At 32.0% G+C, this 27,717-nt stretch overlaps 1 protein-coding gene across 2 annotated transcripts in view; it reads left to right on the top strand.

The window, feature by feature from the left end:
* Nucleotides 1–27,717, top strand: part of PSME4 (proteasome activator subunit 4) — an 83,941-nt gene that overhangs the window by 15,286 nt on the left and 40,938 nt on the right. The window contains exons 4-20 of one of the 2 annotated variants that reach the window (XM_011363964.2): nucleotides 9,664–9,708; nucleotides 11,552–11,701; nucleotides 12,911–12,974; nucleotides 13,526–13,600; nucleotides 14,730–14,852; nucleotides 16,660–16,752; nucleotides 17,263–17,528; nucleotides 19,980–20,166; nucleotides 20,914–21,003; nucleotides 21,707–21,771; nucleotides 22,041–22,191; nucleotides 23,865–23,963; nucleotides 24,201–24,270; nucleotides 24,748–24,815; nucleotides 25,407–25,622; nucleotides 26,216–26,373; nucleotides 27,371–27,466. In XM_011363964.2, coding sequence (XP_011362266.1) covers nucleotides 9,664–9,708; nucleotides 11,552–11,701; nucleotides 12,911–12,974; nucleotides 13,526–13,600; nucleotides 14,730–14,852; nucleotides 16,660–16,752; nucleotides 17,263–17,528; nucleotides 19,980–20,166; nucleotides 20,914–21,003; nucleotides 21,707–21,771; nucleotides 22,041–22,191; nucleotides 23,865–23,963; nucleotides 24,201–24,270; nucleotides 24,748–24,815; nucleotides 25,407–25,622; nucleotides 26,216–26,373; nucleotides 27,371–27,466 — 2,016 coding nt within the window. The remainder of the gene's footprint in view (nucleotides 1–9,663; nucleotides 9,709–11,551; nucleotides 11,702–12,910; nucleotides 12,975–13,525; nucleotides 13,601–14,729; nucleotides 14,853–16,659; nucleotides 16,753–17,262; nucleotides 17,529–19,979; nucleotides 20,167–20,913; nucleotides 21,004–21,706; nucleotides 21,772–22,040; nucleotides 22,192–23,864; nucleotides 23,964–24,200; nucleotides 24,271–24,747; nucleotides 24,816–25,406; nucleotides 25,623–26,215; nucleotides 26,374–27,370; nucleotides 27,467–27,717) is intronic. The other variant, XM_023532869.1, reaches the window with a different exon arrangement.

The raw sequence follows: 27,717 nt of genomic DNA on the forward strand, positions 1-27,717 counted from the left end.
TATGTAAATTGAATTCTGAAACATTTTTTGCCCTCTTTAAACGATATCTTAAACTGTACATAAGAATTTCCCACCAAGATACCTCTCACAACTAACATCACCATTCTGGCCAAAGAAAGCAAGAGATTTTTGTTTGAATCTAATATTTTGTCATTAAAAGTAATGCACATTTGGCATTCTTCATAATATATCCATATGTATTTTAATTATTCAAGTAAAATAAATGCTTCAGGAAGAAGAGCTTTGCATATTCTGGGGGGCACTCATATCCCAGAGGGCACACGTTCCCACTTAAAGATGCATGTTTTAGTGATTGAGTCACTTGTCATATACATATATACTCATTTCTTAGAGCACAGATTATTCAAATATACAGTCTTTGCTTTATGTTAGTTTTTAGTAATGTGTTAGACATACTAAGAAATCTCTGGCTGATTATGACTTCTTATACATACATCCTGAATCTTCCAGATCTCTAATTTTGGTATGTTTTGTATTTTATTCTGAATTTACAGAGTATAATATGATCATCTGTCCTTTTTAGTTAATAGTGATTTCAGACTTGACTGCAAAGTATCATTTTTCTCTGTTAGAGTTTATCCATTTGTAATCTAGCTCTTAATTTTCTCAATCTTAGCGTGTTTGACTTAAAATTTTCTTAAATTATTTATGATTGAGGTTTATTTTTAGGAAATTTTTTCTTCCGTTTTTAATAGCTATTTCCTCTCATTACCTGGAGTCACTTGTCATATACATATGTACTCATTTCCCATGAAGAGCACCATTTTCTATACCTGTATTATTTTCTTTTTCTCTTTTATAAATTAAGTCCTTAAAGATTTCTTTCTGTGGTTTCTCTCTCAATCCTAGACATGTTTACATTATTTCATTACTCCTTGAAGCCTCCCCAGTTCAGTTCATTTAATCCATGATTAATCCTCAGGCTTCACTTAAGTCAGCAGTCTTTGTTACACCCTTATAGAAGTTGTTGAAAATCATGGCAGATGGCAGACTTTAAGAGATTTTCAGGTCACAAGTAAGTAAATAATGAAATGATGAAAATGGAAAGAGTAAAAAAGAAAATGAAAAAAAAAATGAACTTAGGCCTTATTTGGTTTTTGGGCAGTGGTCACAAATAGAGTGGTCAGAAGACATTTTATTTCTTGAAGATTTTATGTGTTAAAGCAAACAAACCTATTTTTCAACCACAAAAAAATAGCAGAATTTATCATTAGGCTAAATGGTATGACATTTAAATATGTTTTTATAAATATTTATTATGAAAGTCCAAAATTTAACATAAAAGCTTTGTTGTTAAGGTTCTTTGTGAGTTTTATTTTTGCTGGAAGGAGCACACAATGGACTGGATTGATTGGACATATTTAAAATATAAGCTTTTTGAAGTTTTGACTGGAATCACCATTTTATAGATTTCAGGGACCTTTAAACTGTGTTCATAGTCAGTTATTTTTCTGAAATTTTCCTGGCTAATTTTTTGGCTGCCTCTAAAAGGTTTTGGAAAATTAAGGCAGTTTCTTCAAAAATTTCTTCTTCAATATGTCCTCTACTTGCTTCCTCATAAGCAGGTGTCATACTTCTTGCCCTGACAGGTGTACCTTTGCAAAGGCATCTCCTTCCTTTTAGGTCTGTGTGGTCATTAATAAATACCTGTGGAGTTCTTCAAGTAATACCAGCTTTTTTCTTGGAAATTTTGTTAGAGCTTATCACTAAGTGCCAGTCAGTGCTCATTGTTCCTCCCCTGACTCTTGATACTATGCTTATTACTATGTCTTTTTTGAAGGTTCACATAATTCTTGCTCTTGTGGAAGCCTTCTTCCTTAAAAAGTTTGACCATGGCTATTCTTGGTCTTTTGAAGGACCATTGTGACTTTGCTGAAATTATTGCTCGGTTTTAAACAGCGATTCTCAACTCTAACCCAGCACTCCCTTTTGTATTCTCTAGTTAACTGTTCTAAAATGAAATTAATAAGTAATATAACTAACATACCTGTTATACACCTTACCCACACTCAATGACAAAAATAAATATAAATGATGTCTTAACTATATAAGAGAAATAATGGGAAAGTAGTTTATTATAGAACAATATGTATCTTAAATATGCAGGTATTATTAGACTAAAAGACACAGTATGATATTCAGATTTTACATCTACTGATAATGGATTTAAAAGAAAAATTAGAACGCATTCTGTATAAGGACAAGAAAATGAAAGAGCAGCATTATAAGTGGACATTAAAATAAAAACTAGGGCTAGGATAAAAAAGAACAGACCAGAGTTAATTAAATATGACCAGAGAGAGGGAAATAACTTTAATTTCAGACTACTAAACTGGAGAAGAAGAAAGTTTCATATTCTTATGGATCAGTTAGCCTTATTTATAACATAGTGTCACAGTAATTCTTTATGTAATGATGCAGGATGGTGTAGTTATCTTGTATCACAGAACAGTACGATCGAACATTTATGTGTGAAAGAAATAGAGGCAAAAATGAATTGGGGGAAGAAACATTAATACGCGATCCCATAGAATGTTAGAATGAGATTGAAAACTAAAAAGCAATGCCAAAATAAATAATGTCACTATATAATTTTCACAGCATAAATTGCCTTTGTGCAGTATGAAAGGATGACAGTAACATACAGCATTTTAACAATAAATTTATTAATGAAATTCTATGACATCCTCATGTTTTGTGTCTCAACTAATTGCCAATGTAATGACACTTGTTTCTAAGACTATTAAAACAGTCTTTAGTCTTTGTAATTACATATTTGCATGCAACATCTACACATGCACAGGGATTTGGTATTGGCAAATCGAGTGTTGCAGTAGGGATTGCCATGATGCTGTGTTTTTTTTGTTTTTTTTTTTTCAGGAGTAATGAATAACCCTAGGTCAAATTTTCAACAAAACAAAATAGTACAGCCTTTTTCGGTGTACGTTAGTTGCATTCCCAGAAGAGTCAGTGCCCATTGAAACTGCCGAAAATATATAATGTTTAAAGCAGTGAACTTTTAGGTTCAAAAATTTTAACCTGTGTAACTGTGTAGTAGGACACTTGAAAGCCTTGCAGCAATTTTTCGTTGTGTCTGGATGTTCCATGAATTTCAGAATATCTGATATACCTGGCTTCTAATCACAAAGATCCATTGAGGCTTCCCCAATAATTGTGATAATTAAAAATGACCCGAGCATTTCCAAAATGCTCCCTACTTGTGGTTAGAGGCTCATGGGTTTGCCACCTCTTATCTTGCATCCATGCAATCAAAAGTTTTCTGCCTCATTAATCAGACCCTTCTGTTTTCTTTTCACTCACTGGTCCAGCACTCTGCTTTTATTTTTCTGTTTTTAAATCTAGTTTCCAAACCACTGTTCTTTTTCCCATACCAGTGATTCTCAAACTGTTGACTTAATACTTCCTTCTCTTTTTCCAGGGCTCTGAAATGTGTCCTAAAGAGGTCTGATATGAGAAATTTCTTGAAAGTTTCACATTTTATCTTAAACATTCATATCTGTTTTGGGTTTACTAATACTAAGTAATATTTTAATAAGTAAAAATGTCTTCCTCTGTATCTCTTGATTACAAGTGATGCTGTAGGTAGATGATTCATATTGGTCCAGTGGCTTGGAGTACACTCACACACACGGCTGTGTACTTCCACTAAATAGAGCACAGATTATGAAATATAGCTCTGTTGATACAGACTCTTTTTAAAAATTATGGTAATGTGTTCCTGTTTGAAAAGATCGGAAAGAATACTGGAGATCTGGAACTACTTTTGAGAGGGTCTTGCTTGGTGAGAGGCAGCACTGTAGGACAAAATTAGAAAATTAATGTCTCTGTAAAAAGAAGTAAGAATGTTATATTTAAACCATTTTTCAGGACTATGTTCTTTATTTTCTTTTATTTTCTGTGATCTTTTTACTGTTACATATTTACTTCTTTGGAAGGAGTATCTATTTCTTTCCATTCAAATTACACTATGTAAAATTATAAAACTTCAACTCTGAAAGATTTTCAAATTCTTGACTCTTGAACTTTCTTCATCACACTTTCTTTGACTTTAAAATCAGAGGAACCTAGTACTTTTGGTTCTTATGCAGAAGTGTTAGGGAAACCAATTGGACAGCTCTATGATAGTATTTTTGCTTTCTGTTCCTCAGAGGTATTCTCTGTGCACTGAATTTCTAAGAGGAAATCATTTAAACCATTTAAAATTTAATTTTCTACTTAAGATTCTATTTAGTAAATTAGTATAGAAAGTGTTTATTTATAGTCAAGGGATAAAATTACAACTTTTTACAAACATTTTATTTCAGAAACCCCTCCAAGTACCCTTTAATATGGCATGCTTTCGGAATTGATATTTTGAGTATTTTCATTTTAGATGTATTCTGACACATTTTGAAAGTTTTGTTAGCTGACTGCATGTTTTCATACTATTTTTAAGATACTATTTTTATAATCAAAACTGAAAGATTGCTTCATTTGTTAACTGTCTTTCAAATCTTAACTCATGTGCCTTATGTGTTTGTTATTGAAACCACTACTTAGAGTGCAGTGCATTTCAATACGATTTTAAAATTGGTTTTAATGTTCAGAGCAAGGATTATTAAACTTTTCTTCTCCTTTCCCTTCCCTTTTTCCCTTACCTTCCTCTCTCCCTCCCCCTCTGGTTTCCTCTTCATCTCTCCTTTCTTTCCTCTTTCTGTCTTTTGCCTCATCTGTTCACTCTCATCTGTTTCTGCTTCCTACTGGAGAAACAATTTGTAGGGGTTTTTATTTTATAGAAAAAAGGAACTTGGAAAAGAGCAAGGTAGTTGTGAATTTGATACTAGCAATGTAAGAATTGCTTACTGTTCACTTCATAAAAGAAGCATTTGACTCATGGGCATGATTTTATTTCATAAAACAATGTCCCACATGCTTAATTGGAATAGCATATTGCAAGTTACAAATATAGGCAGCACACAAATGAAAGGCATCCCTACTAACAAAATGTAGGGGAAATTATGCATTGATTAGCTTTTGCAAAATGGGCATGGTCAAGTCATATTTAAATTATGTGTATAAATTTGTTTATTTAGTCTTATCACTACCAATTTAGTTATTCTGGGTTTGATGTTAAAGTTTTACATGTTTGCATCATGAGTAGTTTGGGCCTAGATAACTCATTTACTTTAAAAAATATTTTTAAGTGTATCTGTATACTTTTAAGTATATATTAATATTTTAAAATATATTTTTATTTGATGTGCATTGTTCTAAGGGGATCATATATTATTAAACTCCTTCATTTTTCATAATTTGCTTCTGGAGAGATTTGATATTTCTCTCTTCTGGTACTTGTTCTTTTTTTTTTTTTTCTTCTTTCTTTTTTAGGCGAGGCATCCCTTGGTCGACCTCACAGATTGCAAGGACCTTGTCAGTTTACAACCCCTTATATTTTAGATTTTTTTATGCCTACAGCACCTGATCTTCCTAGGTGGTCTCCCATCTAAGTCCTAACAGGCCCAATCCTGTTTAGCTTCCGAGATCATTTGGGATTGGGCTTTTGTTCAGGGTGGCATGGCATTTGTTTCTCTAATGATCTGTTGAAGGACCATTTGAATTGGTGCTATTATCCTTAGGATACAGTTAAACCTTTTGTTCCTCTTCAGCACATGGAAATAACATGTTCTTAACTTCTCTTGGGAGTTTCTGGCCACATTTCTAAGCTTAAATTAAGACAAGCAGCTCAGGGATTATCTCTAGCTACAGAATTTAGCATGATAATGAAATGATAAAAGTAATTTCTATAGGGATCTATTGAAATTAAAATAGTTTACAGTTGTTAATGATTATTAATATGGTATTTGCAATGATTTTTCACATGGTATTTGAGGAATATGCTGTGTGCTAAAAAAAATTGTACTTGGAAATTAGAGACTACATGGTTGGTTTTTATTAATGACTTAGATAGTGTTCTAAAAGTTGTCTCTGCTACAGTGATCTTTATTTGGAAACTGCTCTTCCTAACATAATTTTGAGAACTACTAAGTTCACGGTGATCAGGCTTGCCATCATTTATACAGCAGTTTTGCATGCTCTTTTTACATGAGTGGTCGGGATTATGATATCTTAACACTAGCCATAAAGGCATACTTTTTTTAAAGTGATTGTGGTGAAAAACCAGTATTAATACTACATCAGTAATGAAGATGTTATAACTTTGCTATGGTAAAATTATCTTGACCCTAATTTATGTGAAATGACTGAAAAATGACTATTTACTGATTTTGTTTGACTAATTAATGGTGGATTTGTTTAGAGAAAGCAGATAAATTTGAGTTCTTTTAAATGAAGTGTTAAGTTACATTCTTCAGAAAAAAACACTCTATAAGCAATTACCATTAAATTATAAGGAGGTTAAGGCAGAGGTATATAGAATATACCATTATTATAGTTTACTGATTCATTTATGAAAAAACAAATATGACTATTCTGAAGTTAAATTTTAGTTCAAGAATTGTCAAGTGAAGCTGAAAGTACTTCTGGCTATGGGCAGTTCACACGACCCTCTTCTTGAATATATCATTTGCCATACATTTCTTTGGCCTAATAGTTACGTAAGGGAAGTAAGCAGGAAGCGTAAACCTCCATCTTTGTATAAGTCTACTATCCTAGTAATTGGAAAAATTGGAGACTAAGGCTTTTTGGCTTTCCTCAGGCCTTTCGGCTCCATATTTGGCATTTACTTTATTAATGTCATCATAAGAATCATAAAGAATGTCATCACAAGGTAATTGCAGCCCAGAGAGGAAAATTGACAGTCATTTGTTGAATCTGGGACAAGAGCTCAAGAACTGGGACAAGACTTAAGTAGGGTGATAGTAGGGGGAGGCATTTCGTATTTTGATGTGATTTCCTAAATCATAAATTAATAGTAGGAGAATAAATATAAAAACAAAATGAGCACAAAAAAATTTAGTTCTTAAGGAGATTGAAAATATAATTTTATTTTGGCTTAGTGTGAAATAATATGTTTAACATTTATTGTGCATCATTCTGGGCCAGATAATTGCTTTCTTTTTGTTATCTCATTTAATTTTATAACAGCCTTATGAGAGGTGGATATTATTGCTCTTATGTAGATGGAAAAACTGAGGCTATATATTGAATGACTAGTAAGTAGCAGAACTGGTATTCAAATTCAGATCTGTCTGACTCTAAGCCCAATCTGTGAACCATTACATGACATGCTATGACTTTCTTTTCAACTTAACATGTCTTTACTAAGAGAAAATAGGATATGAGAAAACCCATCCAGAGCTTAGTCCCTCTGTAGATTCCTTTTAATTAAAAAAAAAAAAAGTGTTTTGACTTGTTACCACTTTAGGGTTACAAATTTCCAACAATTGGAAAAGTGTGTAGCGATTATTCACTCCCTCTAAAAATTAGTGAAATAAAGTCTAGTAGCATCTAGCTTTAACCTTTTATTTTATTTTTAAACAGAAACATTGTTCCTTTCATCTTGAGAGAGTACAAGAATCACAAAAGGTCACTATACAGATATCACAGGTTAGAGAGATTGTACCCTTTTCTGGATAAAAAGCATAAATCCAATGGCCACAGGCCTTATATATAAGGAGGGGTTGAAATTGACTTTATTTAGATGAACTAAATCACATTCCCACATACCCGATTTCTCTAATGAGTGACGTGACAAGCTATCAAGTATTATAATTCACCTCCTATTCAGAATAGTGAAGGGAATTGGAGAAAAACAATTAGGCAGCCTTTTATGACTTGCTTTCTAGAGCCATTTTTTACATTATGTGAAAGTTTGTTGGTAGAATAGAAAAGTTACCAGTGAAAATAGCAGGTTTTCTGTGTTGTACACTCAAATGAGTTGCCACAGAAACAGTAAAATAAAAGTTAATATGAATACAAACTTTAGGAACAGTAGAATTATAGATCTGCTTATATATTTCAACAGAAAGTTTACCATTTTAGAATTATCTTTAAACTCTGCATCTAAGTTGATCTTTTATTTAGTTTGGAACTAGATGGCTCTTTAAACCTTGCCTATTAATTTGATAATTTGTTTCTGAATGGGGTTCTTCAGTACAAACTAAAAGAAGATCCTAAGTAGTGCTCTTCATTGCCTTTCTAGATTTTTTTAATTGAGCATTGTAAGTAACTAAGTAAGTAAATAAAGTATAAATATAGACAAACACTTAGCCTTATAAGCATTTTGGCAATGCCCAGAAGTTTAAAAAAAAAAAAAAAATTGTAGTCCTGATGTTCAGGGAGTTTTAAATGTGGTTGGAGAGAAGTTTGCCTTTTTTTTTTCCGCCCCCCCAAACCAGGCAAACTTAGATGTTAAATAGAATCTGTGTTTCTATATCGCTTAGCTTTTTTTATGAGAGAAGGTAGACTCTGATAATCAGAGAAAATACTCTATGGTGGCTCTCAGCATATGGTCTTTTTCATTTTAGAAATCAGCTCATGAGTTGTAGCCCGATTTCCTCTTCAGTTAATTGTTTTCCGAGTAGTTTTGAAATTAAAGAATATTCCTCCTGCTTCAAGTAATAAAATTAGTTTTATCTCTTGGTTATATAATAGATTGATTACTTGTGCTGAGTTTGGTTTGTGTTATTCCTTGGAATTTCTTTGCAGATTAGTTCTTAAGCTTCCGGAGAAATTGGATAGACTTCCAGACTTAAGAATTTCAAGAAGCTTAATGAGAAAGTGTCAGGTGGAACACTGCCTGAAAGTTACTCCTTTTCCCCATAATTTTTTTTCTTGAAATTGAGGAACTTATTTTATTTTTACTGTATACATCATTCTGTACATAGTCACACATTCATTTTAAAATTCCCATTCAAGATCACCTAATATCCCTTTGTTTTATTTATTTGCATTTGACCCATTTGACTATGGTCTAGTTAATATTTTAAATATTATATTCTGGTCATGTGTGTTTAAACCAGTACACATTGGCCTTTTCATTAAAATAGAAATGTTTGTTATAAATTTATATACAAATACTCATTGTTTTCCATACTTACTCGAGCTACCTACAAGTTAGAAAATAAGTTACAGCTTTTAGTGTTACTCAACAAACTTTTTAAGTAGCTGGTCAAAAAGATGGCTGTTGCTTTTTTTTGATAATTGTTGCTGGCAATAAAGTGCCTTGGAGTATTATAGAACTCTCATTGGTTTGTTACAGAAAACTAGTTTCTGGCAGTTGCTGATAGAAGCATACCAAATTGTGTTTGCTCTTTTTATGTAAAAATACTTTAATGAAAATTTAAAATTAGCATTTGAAGTTTTAAACCACTGAGCATATTTCTTGATGTGTTGATAAGTATGGTCATTGCTGCCTACTTTGTAGAAACTGAGTCCTTTTCCTAGTTTTCTTCCCTTAAGTTCACATCAGAGAATGAGTAAAATGAGGGCAAAGGAAAGAGTAGATTACAGAGTGTAGGTAGTTAATCCTACAGTTCTGTCTACAGTATGAAAGAGAAGGATAAATTATTGCACACACGCATATCAATTTATGAGCAGATCTTAGAGATATTTATTAATTGAATTAGGTGTGTTCCTAAAATACAATTACCTAATTTATTAAATGGCTTTTCTCCCCACCAGTTCTGTAGAAAATGTTCTCAAAACACTCGTGAAAAGCTGCCGACCGTAAGTAGATTCTCAATTTATAAAGCCTCATGTTGTTTCTATAGGCTTTCCTCCATCTTTAGTATGCTTTGAAGAAGAAATTAAAGGTATAAATAGTTCCAGATGTTGTGATATTAGTCACTGGGCACAACATATTTCCAACTCAAACACAAGTTTTTAGATTTCATTTATAAATTTTTTAGAAAATTTTAAGTGGTGTGGGTTTCAGCCACCTATTAGTAAGAAAGCCATAATTAATGTGTAATCATCTTTATCTGAAAGGTTGAAAGTATTGTTACTTAGATCAAAAATATTTTCCAAAATCAGCATTTTAGGTGTATTGCATTAAAATACGATTAATAACAGGAAGGTTGTCCATACATTTTCTTTTCTAGTATGTTCAGTAAATATTTGATTTTAAATATTCCATATTCTGATGTTTAAAGATGAACATGGATAGACTTTAGTTTTAATTAATTAAAGTCCAGTTCTTTGGACTTAAACTATTTTTCTCATCCATGTTTATCAGACTGTTCTAAGACTACTTAACCCTGCTATTGATACAGAGAATTCTTTGAACGGAAATTCCTATATTAATCATCTACTTGTAATATGAGTTAAAGCTATTTTATAAATCAGATATTTGTTGCTGGCCTACTATACTACTCAGTCTTGGACAAATGTATTTTCAGGATGTCTTAAAATGTGTTCCTTTTAAGAGGCTTAAGATGTAACTTGAGTCATAATCCACCAATGAGCACTGCCATTTTGGACTAGGCGGCTACTCTCTTGGCCTCTGTTTCCTTACTGGAAACTTGATCATCACTGAGGTACTTACTGGTTTTTAGGGTGTTAGATAATTGCTAGGACACCTAGGCTTTTATTTTTGATCACTAGGCTAACAGTTGACTCTGAAAAACTAGGGAGGGGAATTATGTGTAAGAATTTCGAAAGTGGAATATGTTCTGCTTTAAAAAATAATTCTAACCTGTTGCACAGTGACCTAGCACATAAATATTTGGTGAGCTCAACAGTAGTATTATAAGAAATTTAATTTAATTTTTCACATAGAGGAATGAAGTGTGATTCTGATCAACATAGATGTATAAATACATAATGGGATTAATAATATGATGGTAGGCCAAACAGCTGTATTTGAAAGGTTTCCTAACTTTTTTGGCCATACCCAAAGCAGAATTTCTCATATACTTTTTGTTATTTTAAAATCCTTAATGAATATTTGGTAAATTATACATTTACCTTCATTTTGTGTGTGTACACACTTCAAATTTTAGTTTTGTAAATCTTCTCTACCCCAGGGATGCACCTGGCCATTTCATAGAATTATAGACTGTTAGAGCCTATAGGACCAGATCATCTAGTCCAGTCCTGTCTTGTATACAGGAGGAATTTGTGGTCCAGTGAGGGTAAATGGTTTGTTCAGAGGTGCCTAGAGATTGATCTCTTTCTCATTTCACTGATTGTCTATTTCTTATATAGACTGGATTCTCTGTGACAAAATTTTTTCTATTGCTATTACATAGCACACAAGAAGGAAAAAAATACAACAACCATGTTTAAGTTTGTTGGTGATTTGAGTGACTTTGTATTGTATCAGAGTTTTATCAACTTTATAGCATTTTTCTTAGTCCCATAGACAAGAATGTACTTTCTTATCCTAAGTGTGTAACAGTATATAGAGTTGTAAAAATGTGTTTCTTCTAGGCTAACTTGACATTTGTGTAGTATGTGGTATGCCTTATGAAATTCATTCCTCTCCTCCCCCTTTTTTTGTCAGTTGTATGTTAATGTTGTAGAGCTTTTAGCCAATGATCAGGTACACGAAAACCTTGTTTGTTATTAGATATTTTCCAGCAGATGCAACAGCTGAGATGCTAGAAGAATGGCGACCTTTAATGTGCCCTTTTGATGTGACAATGCAAAAGGCCATCACTTATTTTGAAATATTTCTTCCTACCTCCCTTCCTCCAGAACTTCATCATAAAGGTTTTAAGTAAGTATATACATATCTTGACAAATTCTAGAAGATAGCAGGAAATACAGATATATAGGCAAACTAGTAAAGCAATAATAAGTAAAAAAAATTTTTTGCTAACTGAACCATTATATTGATACTTGAAGTGTGTGAAAGCTAAAACAGTTAAATACAAGATTATAAATAGGGAATAATGCTTGTATGTCAAGCCAAGGAAATAAGGACTTTAAGAAATCAAAAGAGAAGGAATAATAAATGCAAAAAGGAATGGAAAATGTCAATCAGTAGTGATAGAAATGTTAAATTTCAGAGAGTTTCGGGAAAGGAAAAATGTTTTCCTAAAATCTGGTTTTAACCCTCATCATTTGTAGTTTTTCTTGGGTATCTTTTATAATTTTTTAAAACTTTTTCTGGTCTTTGCACCATTAAGTTATAGGTGTATAATAGACCCTAGAATGAAGAATATTTAGACTGTGCTTTTATAAAAAAGGGAAAAGGATGAAAAAAAACTGGAAGGGTAGTAGTAATTATCATTGTGTTATGGGTTCATGCTTAGTTCCCCCGACTCCATGTTTCCTAGAATGAGATGCCAGATCTTTTATTTCTTTCAAATCAGAAATTTTGTATATAGCTGTATAATTGTGAAAATTTAATTTTAATTTAAAAGTTCTAAAAACTTTGAATGTCTTTGACATTTTAAAAGATTGGTTAATAATATTCAAACATTTTCTTGCCCCTGTATTTTCTTCTGTTTCTTTATTTTGAGATAGTTTTCCCCTCCTATAATTTAATTGCACCTAATACTTTGTGGCTCATTTTTTTATGGAACACTTACTGTAGTGCTGTTTGATAGTGTAATTACTAATTGGCTTATTAAAGATAAGAAAGTAAGGCAGAGTTGCAAGAACATGTAGTAATAGGAAAGTATTAAAGGAGAAAGGCAGGGAGAGGAAGGAGAAACTTATAAACAGTGCTAGGAGTGGACAGTAATTACTTAACAATGAAGTAAAAGTTACATGAGATTAGTCTTTTCACCGTAAATAAATTGAAAGGAGAATATTCAGACAAAAATAGTCCTTTGTTCCATTAAGTTTGTAACTTTCAGTATTATTTTTTCTAGGTTGTATAGTTATCAGTAAGAATAATAGATTTAAAAATACAAAGGATACTTGGCTTTGAACCACTTTCTATAAATCTCTTGCTATTCATAACATTTTTCTTCTTCAGACTTTGGTTTGATGAATTAATTGGCCTTTGGGTTTCAGTGCAAAATCTCCCACAATGGGAGGGGGTGAGTATCCCATTTTACCTCTTATACTTTTTAGTTTGGAAATAAATGCATGAAATCATTTGATAAAGAACTTTAGTTCCCTAGAATTGACTGTTAGCCGTGTTATCAGTTTTTAAAATTTTATTTGCTGTATTCTAACAGAAGTAAATATGTTTTAATTTTGTGTAGAAGTATATACTTGTGATATAAAATACATGAAATACAAGGCCCTGTCGTTTGTCTCCTCGTACCCTCAGCTAGCACAGTGCCAGACGCATACTGGATGTTTTTTGCCTGCTTATTGGATTAAATTTTCTTTTTCTGTTTGCATTGTGAATGATGCTTTGTCATTTCCCTTTTTCTAAGCATTTCAACTGCAACTGATTTTCATCAATGGGTGATGAGAATCAGAACTTAAATTTGGAGATTTTTAAAAACTGAGTTATAAACCATATATTAAGTTATGCTAACAATAGTTGCTGAAAAGAACAAATGAATATGGGCTGTGACTATGACATGTAAAAACAACAACAAATGTATTTACTTAACTGTCTTTTTTTGTTTACTTTTAGCAACTAGTAAATCTCTTTGCTCGATTGGCTACAGATAATATAGGGTACATAGACTGGGATCCATATGTACCAAAGGTAATTTAGAACATTTAGACATATACAATATTACTGACATCACTTTTATGTCTTTAAGAAGTGTGTTTTGTGTACTAATTCCTAGCACAACATAAAATATTTTTTTACCGTTAATAAAAACATAATTTAGTGGGTGGATCCTTTATTTTTAAAAACAAATTGGATTATATCAAGATATCAGAAATCTGTGATTTTTGTCTTACCTGTACGAGTGGGTTATTTTGAAAGTACTAAGTATATTATTCAGGGGTCATACACTCCAGCCTTCCAAAGAATTCTAGTATTGTATTTGATTGCCATTATGGTGTGTTTTTAGATCATTATGTTTTCCTAGGGTAAATAAAATTAGAATGTCTCTAGGTTCAGTGTTCTTAATATCACATCTTCGCTGCTGTTTCACCTGTAGTAGAATCACCTGTGGAGCTTCAGGAGGGCCGGAATAGGGCATCCAGGTGATTCTGAATCACACAGTGACAGTAGAGCAGGGCTGGGGTCCACCAGAGGAAGGCAGATGCTCTGTTTGCCTTTGCTCATGCTGTCTTCCTCTGTTGCCGGCCAGTAGAGACTAAGAAGTAACATTTCTACATGTTTGGGCCCCTTATCTGTTAGTAATGACAGATTTAAAACATAAATTTAATTGTTTTAAAAAGTTTTTAAACAACAGATTAAAATGCAAATTTTAAGGGGAAATATCAAGTCAATGTTAAAATTTAGAGAGGAAAAGTCAATTGTCAAAGATATTCCCATTTTGTGCATTGTAAGCATGGAATGAGAGTATAGGAAAATATCTTTTTGTGCATTTAGAGAGACAGAAGTCAAAATATTTCATGTCTAACTGCAGTTATCTATGTTCTACTTTTTTGTTTTACTATATCTCATTTCTCTTGTTTGGGTATGTAGATACAGCTGCTTCGTATCCACGTGCCTATGACCTCAGAGTGTCAATTTTTAAAGTTTACAGACACTTATATATAATTTTTAAAGAATAAAGCAGATTACTAAGCAATATATAATTTGTTTAAAAACTGACCAAAGAGGATGAATCCAATAAATAACATTAATATATAACACTTAAGGAAAGAGTTATTTGGTAGCTGTAAATGTTCTTAATTCTTTTTTTTCCTTTAAGATATTTACAAGAATTCTGAGAAGCTTGAACCTCCCAGTGGGAAGCAGTCAGGTGTTAGTCCCAAGATTTTTAACGAATGCTTATGATATAGGACATGCCGTAATATGGATCACTGCCATGATGGTTTGTAATACATTATATTTGCTTTATATAGTTCATCTAAATTTTGTGTTAACCATACAGAAATTCTATATAATCACTTAAGTCAATTTTAGTGGCTTAGTTGGTCACTTGATTCTTGGATATTTTCAGTCCCAGAATGTAGTCATAATGTACCATTTATAAGTGTCCATAACCAATGGACCTTAAAATAATCAAAAGTTTAAAGTTTTGAGAGATTCAGAATGTCTGTGACCGTTTTACAGACCAGGAACCAGACTCATAGATTAAAGGACTTTCCCAAGGTCAAATTGAGAATGATAAAGGTGAAGTTAAAACTCAGGGTTCTGCATATGATCAGAATTAATGCATTTAGTGTCAGTGTTCACATGAAACATTACACTGAACACAAAGATTATTGACAGAGTGATCTCAGTGAAGGGAAAAGTACAAAGGATTATTTTACTGACACATGGAAGAAAAGTAAAAATATATCCACATTTGTATTTCAACATTATCTTTCAAATAAGGATATGGAACAACTTGTTACTATAATTTTCTGGATTGTCATTCATATTTCTTCTATGGCTGTCTCTGAACAATCTGTATGTGTTATTTTCTCCCAGATTATGTTGTTGTTTGATTGGTTTTATATTAGTTGTTTCTGTGGAAAAGGGAGAATGGTTGGAGAAGTTTAGCTCCTAAATGTTATTGTAAGATTAGAAAAAAGAAAATTCCAGCTCCCCAGTTTTTGCTATTTCATTGTTATTAAAGAGTGAAAATCTCATTTTCTTTCTGATATGCAATAAGAACAAAATCTCTTGGATGCTTGCTCTTTTCTTACATAATCAGTGAGTTGGAACTCGTTTTTTAGGAGCCACAGAATTAGTGAGTAGTATCAGCCTTATTTTAGTTAAAATGTTGCTGTTCTTACACAGTCGTTCTCATTGGGAGCTTCATTTTGCATTAAATACGAATATTAAATATAATTAAAAATCAATGATGCTAAATGCTGTTACAATTTAAAATTTTTTTCTTGGTATTTTACTATGGAATTACGTAAACATGGATTTCATTTCAGTAGGAAGGCAGGTTCCTAATAAGACATTGTATCTTAGGTCTGTGCTGTTTATTGAAAGATTATCTTGAGACAGATCGGTAGTTTCAAGGCCAAGGTGTAGTCAGTCAGTCCTTTATCTCCAGGGCTGTTAAACTTGATAAAATGAATGCTAGCTTTTTCCTCATTTTCCCCCAGATTATGTTGTTGTTTGGTTGGTTGTTTTATATATTTGCTTTAGCAGTAGATTCAGAAAAAACTTTTTCTTTTGAGTCAAAACACCATCATGTGTAACAGATCTACTATCATTTGAAACATTTAGAAGTGATAATAAAATATTTTAATGCATTTATGTAAATCTCACCTCTTCACACATCCTGCCATGAGAAATCCAATTCTCGAATCATTTGAGGAATGTTTTTATACCTGATGTTACCACTCTTGGTTATTTTAAGATGATAATCTTAGTGACAAGTTACTTGATTGCATAAGAGTAAAAGATACTGTTATCTTAAATTGAAAAATATCTTTTCAATTTTCTAATTTGGCTTCAGTAAGTTGCTCTTGTTTTTAGTAGAATGTTTTGAATTAATTTGTATGAAGTTCATTGGAAAATGATATTTACTCTTATTTAGAGGTAGAATAGATTTTTGTCAGTGGAATGATCATGAGCCACATAGAGATGTCTATGTAAGCCTGGGCCTATTAACCTTTTTAATTTTAATTATACACAGTATAATATGGGTACTGATATTTTTACTCTTATCTGAACAGGGTGGACCAAGTAAGCTAGTACAAAAACATCTGACTGGTCTATTTAACAGCATCACATCTTTTTACCATCCTTCAAATAATGGGCGCTGGCTGGTGAGTGTTCATTTTTTACTCTAGGGTTTAGAGTTTTTTAAGATATGGTCATATGTAACTATTGCCTGTTTTGTAACCTATAATCCATTTTCTGTCTTTCATTTAAGGTTTGGCTGTATGTAAGTGATACAGTTCAAATTAAGTTACTGTGTTCAAAGATCATATATAAACAAATTAAGATAATACTGGTAAGGTAACTGGTGACAAAAATGCCACCAAAGCCGGAAATTATGTTTTCAGTTTTGTGTCAGGTTTTTTTTTTTTTTTTTGTAATGGCTTTTCATGGTGCTAGAAGTTAAAACTGAAATTTGAAACACATTTATGTTAATTATTCTTAATAGTTAATTGGTAAGAGTATTTTATTCTATCGAGATACACCGTGCAGGTCTTTGTAGTAAGATTATAAAAGCTATTATTTTTAAAGTCTTTACTTGAGAGAATACAGAGGAACCATTAATACCTATGTGGGAAATAGAACTTACCTAGGACTTTTTGCTTCTGTGTCCCTAGAACAAGTTAATGAAACTACTTCAGCGGTTGCCAAACAGTGTTGTTAGAAGATTACATCGTGAAAGATACAAGAAGCCTTCTTGGTTAACTCCTGTGCCTGATAGCCATAAGCTTACTGATCAAGATGTTACAGACTTTGTACAATGCATTATTCAACCAGTCCTCTTGGCTATGTTTAGCAAAACTGGTAGTTTAGAAGCAGCCCAGGCTCTGCAGAATCTTGCACTCATGAGACCTGAGTTAGTAATACCCCCTGTACTTGAAAGGTAAGTGTGGCTTTACGTGTTTTGTTGAAGTCTCAGCTGTGGCTAGTTATTTTTTCTTCCCTCTTCTCTTCTGTTCTGCTTGGTTTTCTTTTCTTTGGCTTCTGTTTTGCTATCTCAGTGCTTATTCCTGTTTCTGGAGAAGCAAGACATTTTAACATAATGATTACTGAGTGACTTGTTAAAGATTTATTGGAGAGAAAAGAAATTTGACACGAAATGGATAAAATAAGTATTTTGGATTATTTGCACATTTGAATTATAAAGTTTCTGCTCATAAATTAAGCCCTGGCTGTTTTTTATTTTCATCAAAATGTGTCACTAAATATTGTGATCATGGCAGTGAAAGTGATCTTGGATTTCTGTTATTTCTTAGAATCAGTGATACAGAAGAAAATTTGGTGATCTTTATTATTTTCATGTATTTTATAATCTTATGTGTATTTTTTCTACACGGTAGATCTTACTGCATTCGTTTTGTTTTTTTATGTTGAAACAGTAACAGAAATAGTTCTCCATTTGCCTAGTCACTTACAATATAGGGCCTGGTGTGCTTCCGAAGAGAGAGCTACACTCAATTGTTTTGAGTGTCCAAGAGCAGCTTTTTGTTATTCTTCTGGTGCCTGAACTTGAAACTTTATGATTTCTCTCTAAATGTCTTTGTCAAAAGTGGATGATTAGCTTTTAGAGCCCAGAAGAATCTAACAGACTGAGTTCCACAAAACTCAGATTTGTCCAGAATCCTTAGTGGCAAAATACAGATGACAGTCTATTTTCTGACTCACTGTTGATACAAGATAATTGGTCATATTTATTTGGAGGAGGGTGTCTGGTTAAAGATCTTGACTAAAATGGGGCTTCATTATTTGTAAATTTGAGTTGTTTATGTTATCTTGCCCTCTAGTCATTGCCATAAATATTCAAGTGAAGTTGTACCTCACTTTCTCAACCTCTCCTATTTTTGTGTGCACGGCTTGGGGCACTGAAACTCTTCCAGCACCTACAACTTAATTAGGAAATGGAATGGGGAAGTTAGGCAGTTTCTACTCTGACTTGAACTCCCAGTGTTCTTTACTATTTGGCCTCCATGGGGTAGCAGAAGCTAACAGTGGCAGGTTTCTTGATGTTCCTTGGAGAGGAGAGACTTCATTCTAAGGAGAGAATTTAGCTGTTTGCATAGTTAAAATTTTGACGTTTGGAGTGTTTTGGTGTTTCTTGAACTTCCCATTTGTTCTGTTTATATCACTGTTGTCCAGCTGACGAATTATGAATAGTGAGATACATTTTTAGTAGAAAGAATAATTTTCTTTAGTTCTCAGTTTTTTGGACAAATTTAATTATCAGCATATTGAATGGTGTATGCTTGGCCAAGATAAATATTTCATTGACGATATAATGACATTTTTTGAGACTATTTAATTGTAATTTTTGTTTTATTTAGAAGTGGCATAACTACCTTGTTTTAAAGCTTTTTTTCTTTTATAAGCACAAAAAGTTCTATAAAAAGTACAAATGTAGAAAAATATTTAGGCACTTAGTTTTATATCTCCTAAAGAGTTTGATATGTTTTCATCTTTTAAAATAAGCATAGGTTTGGTTATTTTCTTATCTTAGTTATAAACCCTCCTTTTTTCTTACTTAATTATAAATTTAGAAATTTCCCTTTTACATATCTTTTCTGATTAAGAGGAATTTAAAATGACTGCATTTTAGATTTTTTCCTCTTGTAGGATAGATTCTGAAAAGTGAAATCACCAAATCAGAGAGTAACATGATTGTTGTTGGCTCTTAAATACTTACTTAGTGATCAAAGGTTGCATTCGTTTTATTCCCCCCAATTTATTCACTCTAGTGTCAGGAATGTTATCAGACATTTCTGATAGCTGATTTCCAATTTTAAAATACCAATCTTTTTAAAAGTATAAAATAGAATTTCAGCATTTTATTAAGATAGTTTTCCTATAAAAAAAGATAGAGGGGAGTAGTTGTAACTTGTTATTCCTGAATTCTACTAATCTTTGACCATTAGATTAGATGCAGTCCTTTTGGAATATGGAAGTGGATTAAGATGGCTGGAATAACATAAAAATCTACCAGTTTATGTTCTTTTTCACTGTGGAATTTACATGGAGAAGGGTAGTAAGATGGGAGAGGATTGAGGAAGCATGTACCTTTTATTTGTATAATTCTGTTAATTTTAAGAGCAAATATTCACTCAATATTCCACTAGGTCTTTTGAGCTACGCTTCTCTTGCTCAGGCCCGCTTCTCCATCTGGAAGTGTACTTTCCCTTCTAATAAAGCTTTTCTTTTCTACTGTTAAAAAAAAAAAAAGAATATTCTGCTAGCTACAGACCTTTCAAGCAAAATACATTTTATGAGTTTTGTATATTTAATGTGTTATATATGCTTATCTGTGATGGAAATTTTTTAAAATTCTGTTTCCAAACTGTAGAACATATCCTGCACTAGAGACTTTAACAGAACCTCACCAGCTCACAGCTACTTTAAGTTGTGTAATTGGAGTAGCCCGCAGTTTGGTATCGGGGGGCAAATGGTTTCCTGAAGGTCCAACACATATGCTACCTCTGTTGATGAGAGCATTGCCTGGGGTGGATCCAAATGACTTTAGTAAATGCATGGTGAGTATATTTATCATTCTGTTTTGTATCTAAGTTATAATTGTGAAAATGGACATCCTATAATTTTTCTTCAAATACTCTTCAGAACATAATTCAGTGTAAATTTTGTTAATAATAACAGATATATCTGTAGATGTCCAAGTTTAGATCTGTGGACAGTTGATCTATATAACATCTTCCTTTCAAAGTAATTTACTGTAACCTATATGCATTTAATGATCATTTGATGTTTTAAAGCTCATTTATTTACTACTTTCTTTAAGCATAGATATTAAAAATCATAGAATATGATCATTTGTCCTTCCCTTCATCTACACTGGTAACAGGTGGCATAGCACAAGTTACTGAGTGTAAAATGCCAGATGCTGCTTATACACGCATCTCCTGACTTAAAACAATGATTCTGGTCTCTAGCTTTTGCATTAGTATTTACTATTTACCCTTAGTTGTTGTTACATGTTTCAGGTGGGAGGCAAAGTAACTTCTCTGTGACAAAAGGTTGTAGAATTTTGTGCTTAAACCTAATAAGTATATGAAAATAAATGTAGTAGAATTGTATTACAAAAATAACAGTTCATTGTGAAAAACCTTGAAATGTTCAATTCGAAGAGAAGAATTTTAAGAAAAACTGTTGTGGGATTTCCCTCAACATAATTTATTTGTATACTTTATTGCAGATTACTGTATACTTGTATTTTTGAACTAGAATTAAGTGATTTATGTTAAATTTGTTTCATTTTCCCGCAGATTACATTCCAGTTTATAGCAACATTTTCCACTCTGGTGCCTTTAGTAGATTGTTCATCTGTACTACAAGAAAGAAATGACCTCACAGAAGTAAGGATGCTTTCTGCTTGTAAAGAGATTGGTTAATTTTGTTCTAATTCTTATTGTATATGCATAGCAATATTTGATAGTTTGAAAGCATCTTTGGATAGATGCTAACAAATTAAAATTTCATTTTTGTAACTACAGCAATATCAATGGAGATCTGTGTCATCATTGCTATTTTGACATCTAGAGGTGTATTTCAGGGTTTTTTTTTGTCACTTTTTAATGTTTTGTTACACAAAGGTGTTACACAAAGGTGGTGGTATTTTGTTTTTCCATCTTCTATTAGGAATAAATCTATTGAGGGGATTGGCATCTAATGAAGAGAAATTTGGTTTATTACTCTGGTTCTTTTAGAACTATTTTCTTTAATGCTTACTACTTTTGTCATTTGGATGTTCAAATAGTGAGAGATAATCCCTTTTACACATAAACCAGCAGTTTCAAACTGTTTGAAAAATGTAATTAATAATGAAAATGGCTGCTCTACTTCTGGCTTGGCCCTTAGAAAATAAGTTAATTCTTATTTTGGTTCCTGGAAAGTAGTAGATCGAGTTATTCTAAATAAATGATATGCCATGATGGTGTTGTTTCTCATAGTATGCAATATAATAATGTGTTATATCTATTTTGTAGGCCCTAATTGAGTTTCATTCAGAGTAAAATATCAGAGGCTATTTAAAATTTTTTCTCACTAACCATGTTATAGGTAGAACGAGAACTTTGTTCAGCTACAGCTGAATTTGAGGATTTCGTCTTACAATTTATGGACAGGTGAGCATGTACCTCAGACCCGCCCTTTATCTGACATTCAAAAAAATGTTTGTTCTGTCCCAGCAACTTTAGTCTATCCCTGCATTACAACCTGTATTTAACTACAACCCCAGGATGATGCTTCTGAAGTTACAAAAGGTGAATTGATTTGTGAGCCATGTACAAATTAAGTAGATATTCCTCGAATAGTCATGACAGTATTTAATCATCATCAACAGTGTTCAGCCAGCTTTTAGTTGCTAAAGTTATACTTTCTTTGCATTGTTTAGATGCTTTGGACTTATAGAAAGTAGCACATTGGAGCAAACAAGAGAAGAAACAGAAACTGAGAAAATGACTCACTTGGAGAGTTTAGTCGAATTAGGTCTGTCTTCTACGTTTAGTACAATCCTCACGCAATGTTCCAAAGAAATATTTATGGTAAGAATTCATTACTACAAAAAATTAAATTCCAATCTGTTAGTTTTATTTGATGTTTTAAAAATTGAACTTCAAGTTACTTTAAGTGTGTATATCAATGCCAGTATATCCTTTCTTTCCATACTAAAATTTGAAAAAGATACACAATTGATCCTCATTATTCACAAATTCTGTATTTGCAAATTTACCTACCTACCTACTTAAATTTATTTGTAACCCCTAAATCAATACTAGCAGCACTCTTGTGCATATGTGTAAAGTGGCAAAAAATTTGAGTTGCCCATGTTCCCAGCCAAGGTTGAATAAGGTGACGTGCTGCCTTCTTGTTTCAGCTCTCATGCTATAAACAAATGTCCTTTTTGTCTGTTGAGCGCCAGATTTTTCACATTTTTGTGCTTTTTCTTGATAATTTTGCTGTCTAAAATGGCCACCAAGAATAGTACTGAAGCACTGTCTACTGTTCTAAGATAAGAGAGTTGTATCTAACGGAGAAAATAACATGTTTTAGATAAGCTTTATTCAGGCGTGAGTTATAAGTGCTGTTGACTTTGAGTTCAGTGTTAAAGAATCAACAGTATATATTAAGTAAGGTGGCTTTAAACAAAAATACACGTAAAACAAAAATCATCTGTTGATGAAAACATAACCAGAGGCTTGTAGGAACATAATTCTGTATTTCCTTTAGGAGCAATGGTTTTGTTAGATAGCAATTAGTATTTGATAATTCAGTACTCCCATCAACTATATAGAACATAACTATTGCAGATAACACAAATCGACTGTATTTTTAAAATTTAAAATTAAATACTACTTAGGAGAAAAGTTTTGGAAATTGTTTATGCTATCACATGATAGAAATTAAATACTAAATACAAAAATCTGGCAAACCATGATGAATGAGAAATAGTTTGTCCTCATAAGACATCTGTCAACACTCACTCGATACTGGTTGATACCTGTTATGTATAGTATGGTCTTTAATACCACACTTTATTTCCATTTCTGAGATTTCCTTATCTGAGATTATCACTGTTCAATTTGTTTATCCTGGTTAAAAAGCTAAACTGTCTTGCAGCTGCATGAAATGCTTACTAAGATTATGTAAGTATAAAGAAATTAACATAAATATCTCTTGTTTAAAATCAAACTCTTTTGAAAGGAATTGTTTGTAATTTTCAGCATTATTAATCCACATCTAGAGCGCATTCTTTCATTGAGCAATTAAAATTGTTGTGACTTGCTTGTAAAATTAAATATATTGCTTCAAGTCTTTTTTAGATTAGAGGTAAATGTTTATAGTTTGCAGTTGTCAGGCTGATAAAATATAAATATTAGATGTTCCAAAAAAATTTTGTTGTATTGGATTAGCCAACAATATAAATAAATTATATTTGCTTCCAGGAGCTCTAATTTTGTGTTTAGTGTTTTTGTAGCAAATAAAATCTTGAGCCTCAAATGTTTTGTTCATGTTAGGGCTTTATGCAAAGGTTGTAGACATGAATGTAACATTATTAAACACGTCCTTAATTCAATGGCTAAAAATTTCCTGCATGGTTACTTTGGTTACTTTTAGTGAATACTTTAGTGAATATCACTTTTTTTTATGTTTTATAAGGTATGTAATTTTCTTAAAATGCTGATTAGACATTTTTCTCTTTTAAATATCATAACAGGTGGCCCTTCAGAAGGTTTTTAATTTTTCTATTTCACATATATTTGAAACCAGAGTAGCAGGCCGTATGGTGGCAGATATGTGCCGTGCTGCTGTAAAGGTGAGTTTTTGTTTTGTTTTATTTTGTTTTTTAGACTGATGAATTAATGAATGGATAACCAACAGGTTTATGTAGTTAGTTATATTAGATGTGTTTGTTATACTTCAAATACATAGTTCTTTCAGTAGCTGCTTACAGCCCTTATTTGCACTGAAAATAGTGCTAATAGATACTTTGTGACTGTTAAATATTTGTGCTTTAAAAAAAAAACTAATATTTATACAAATATGTTTTCAGTGCTGCCCAGAGGAATCTTTGAAGCTATTTGTTCCTCACTGCTGCAGTGTTATCACTCAGCTTACAATGAGTAAGTCATGAGGTTATCATTCTGTATTTACAATTTTAAATAAATTTTTGCTTGGTTTTTAGAACTCCGTTGATGAAAACAGATTCTTTGAGCTATGCAATCTTTTAATTTCATAGTTTTGGGGGAAATTGCTCAAAATAAAGTATCACCATATTGACAGGTATCTTAGAAATTTTACTTTAATTAATATTTTCATACAAGAATCATTGAGTTTGCCATCAAAAATATCAGTTATTAAAAAAAATATCGGTTATTTTGTGATATGTAAAGGAGCAGACTTCTTGGTTGGTATGTTTTCTTGAAAATTGAGTTTCTACCTCCTCTGGAGGAAGTTCAGTTTTAGGAAGAAGGAATGAAAAGTCTCCCTAAAAGACATTTTTTTAGCTATTAGAAATATAAAATATAAACATTTAAAAATGATGCATTTAGTTGAATACATAGTTTTTTTTCCCCTGATACTTTTTTTCCCATTTTTAGATGATGATGTATTAAATGAAGAAGAGTTAGACAAGGAGTTACTGTGGAATCTCCAACTTTTGTCTGAGGTATTGTAAATCTTTGGAATAAGAAAATATTACTATGAAAATGTTGACTTGCTTTTAGGATTTTTTTTTTTTTTTTGAAAATTTGACATTAAGTTTTAGAAATTTTTGATACAGCTGCAAAGTATTAGATGTCAATTTCTTGTTATCAAGGGAGTGTGATTGTTGATTATTTTGTATTCAGTACTTGACTTTTTACTGATTAATTCTAATATGGATAACCCAGAAGTTGAAAAGATGTGGCCATTTTTTTTCTCTCTCTACATTCTAAATTTGGCCATCATTCAGACTTCAGTTTCCTTTATGGGTTAGTTCAGGAACCAAAGAACAGAGAAATCCAATGTAAGTGTTTGTTGAAGCAGATAGACTTTTTTGAACAGGATGTTACTGTGGCATGGCACATGAGAGCGCATACTCAGAAAATGTGTTTTTATCTTATTGAATTAATTGTTAGAATATAATTAAAATTCTAAAATGTATTAAAGTTATTTTAAGAAACAATTATTTTAGGCTATTTTAGTGGCCAGATATTGACCTTTGCATTAATTATTTTTTGATCTTCTAACCAAAATATCTTCACTGTTCTCTTTTTAGATTACTCGAGTGGATGGGAAGAAGTTGCTTCTTTATAGGGAGCAACTTGTAAAGATTCTCCAAAGAACCCTACATTTAACCTGTAAGCAGGGTTACACTCTGTCTTGTAACCTTCTGCACCACCTTCTTCGTTCTACTACACTTATCTACCCCACAGAATACTGCAGTGTGCCAGGTGGCTTTGACAAGCCTCCTTCTGAATACTTTCCTATTAAGGCAAGCATTTTCAATATTTTAAGATTCAAGAATATATTGGATTATTTTTCTATGGGTCTCAAAGTGTGGGTTTTTTCCTTGTGTATTATGGCATCACTTTTTTAAAGTAGATTATTAAAACTCATTGGGATGCATATATGTTAGTTTGAAGATCTAATTGGCTTTATTAAGCAATTCACAAATGGGAAAGCATTCTATCTAGCAACTAGAAGGGCACTCCCTGGAATGTTTTAAATTTGTACAGCATAGCACTGTAGCTAACTCTACTGTTCTTTTTTCTGTTTTTGTGTGAAATGACTTGGTATGATATATCTAACCTCTGTAGTTCCATATAATTTTATTGGGGAACTCAGTAGCCTCATATAAACTTACCATTGTTGTTGTTATAGTAAACTAATATTTGAGTGCCTCTTTAGAGAGAGCTTTTTCAGGAGTGATAATGTAAGGGTAATATATTTTCATGCCTTTTTTGTGTGTGTTATTTGCTACCTTTGGTTTGGATTACTTATACATACACTTTTAAAACTTTTAAATTATGTATATATGTATTTTTTTCAACTTCTTAACCTGCTAAAAATGCTGGATTTTTCTAGGACTGGGGTAAACCAGGGGACTTATGGAATCTGGGAATCCAGTGGCATGTTCCTTCTTCCGATGAAGTGGCTTTTGCCTTCTATCTCTTGGACTCTTTTCTTCAGCCTGAGCTTATCAAACTCCAGCATTGTGGGGATGGAGAACTCGAAATGTCTAGGTTAGTTTTCTTTTATAATCAATTAGTATTATATAGTTGCAGATTAAAATCGTTTTGTGTCTTTCGTTTTCTCTATGGCATATCTGATATATTCATTTTCAGTGTGTGTTTTGAATATTGCAATAGTAATTATAAAAGCATTTAATATAGTGTTTATATCAGAAATTTTGACATAATATTTATACATTTAAAATAGAAAAACAGATTTTCTTTTTAGTTTGTTTTTAGTGCCTTCTACTTACCAGTTTCACTTATGCATCTTTTGGGAAGTATGTGTAGGTTTAGCCCCTTAGAAAGGAAATGCCTGTTTTTCTAGATTTAGTTTTGATTTTATTGTTTTTTTTTCTTTTTTATTAATTCATATTATTGTCATTAATATTACTTTGATAAATATCGCTGAGATTTTTTTTTTCCCCCTCTAGGGGCTTTAATAAGCAACATTTATTTGAGACCATTACACTTTGGTAGTTTGAATCTTTGAAAGTTCCCAAAATAATAGTAAGAAAATTCCTGTGTCAAATATCAGGAAATTTTAATAGCAAATTTAGTAGAAATGGACTTATAAGAAGTATGATCAACTTATGTCAACTAGTATATAGTACAGAATTGCTTTTTTGAAGTAAATGTTTAGCTAGTCCATTTTTTAAAAATGGAATATGCTGGAAGATCGCTGTAATACTGTTTTTCATTTTTGTTAGTGGTAGTGATAGGTAAACAGGTGATTAAAATTAAGAATTGCTTCACAAAGGGCAATTGTCATTACTTGAGATTATTTAGAGCTTGTTTAACTATAAGCAGGTCTAGTATTACCAGTAAATACCTGTTTAATTACCTTGCACTATTAAGTGTGTAAACTTAGACGTTTGCCATTTCTTTGTCTTAATTTTGTATATCCCCACTTGATGAAGTTTTTGTACTTCACCCTAAATTCATGGTTTTTTGTTAAATCAGGTTTCGACATCTTCTAAAATATGGAAATACCTTTTATCTTTTCTAGAGATGATGTTCTACAGAGTCTGACTATAGTGCACAACTGTTTAATTGGCTCAGGAAACCTCCTACCTCCACTGAAAGGAGAGCCAGTTACTAACTTGTAAGTAAAAATAACTACTTTACATATTTTACTATTTTGCCACTTGGCATGTATTTAAGTCTTAGTCACATAATGAGTCACTGGTTTTGTTATTATTGATGTCGTGTCTGTACCACTCTAACTTTTGTCAATTGTTAGGCCAGCAATACCTAAGGCACAATTTAGGTCTATAAATTTTAAGGCTTATTCAGATTTTCATATGGTACCAGGATAACTTTCAGTGTTAATGAGTTTTAAAATATGAACTTGGA

The sequence above is a fragment of the Pteropus vampyrus genome, unplaced genomic scaffold (assembly GCF_000151845.1).
Source record: "Pteropus vampyrus isolate Shadow unplaced genomic scaffold, Pvam_2.0 Scaffold91, whole genome shotgun sequence".
Taxonomy (NCBI): domain Eukaryota; kingdom Metazoa; phylum Chordata; class Mammalia; order Chiroptera; family Pteropodidae; genus Pteropus; species Pteropus vampyrus.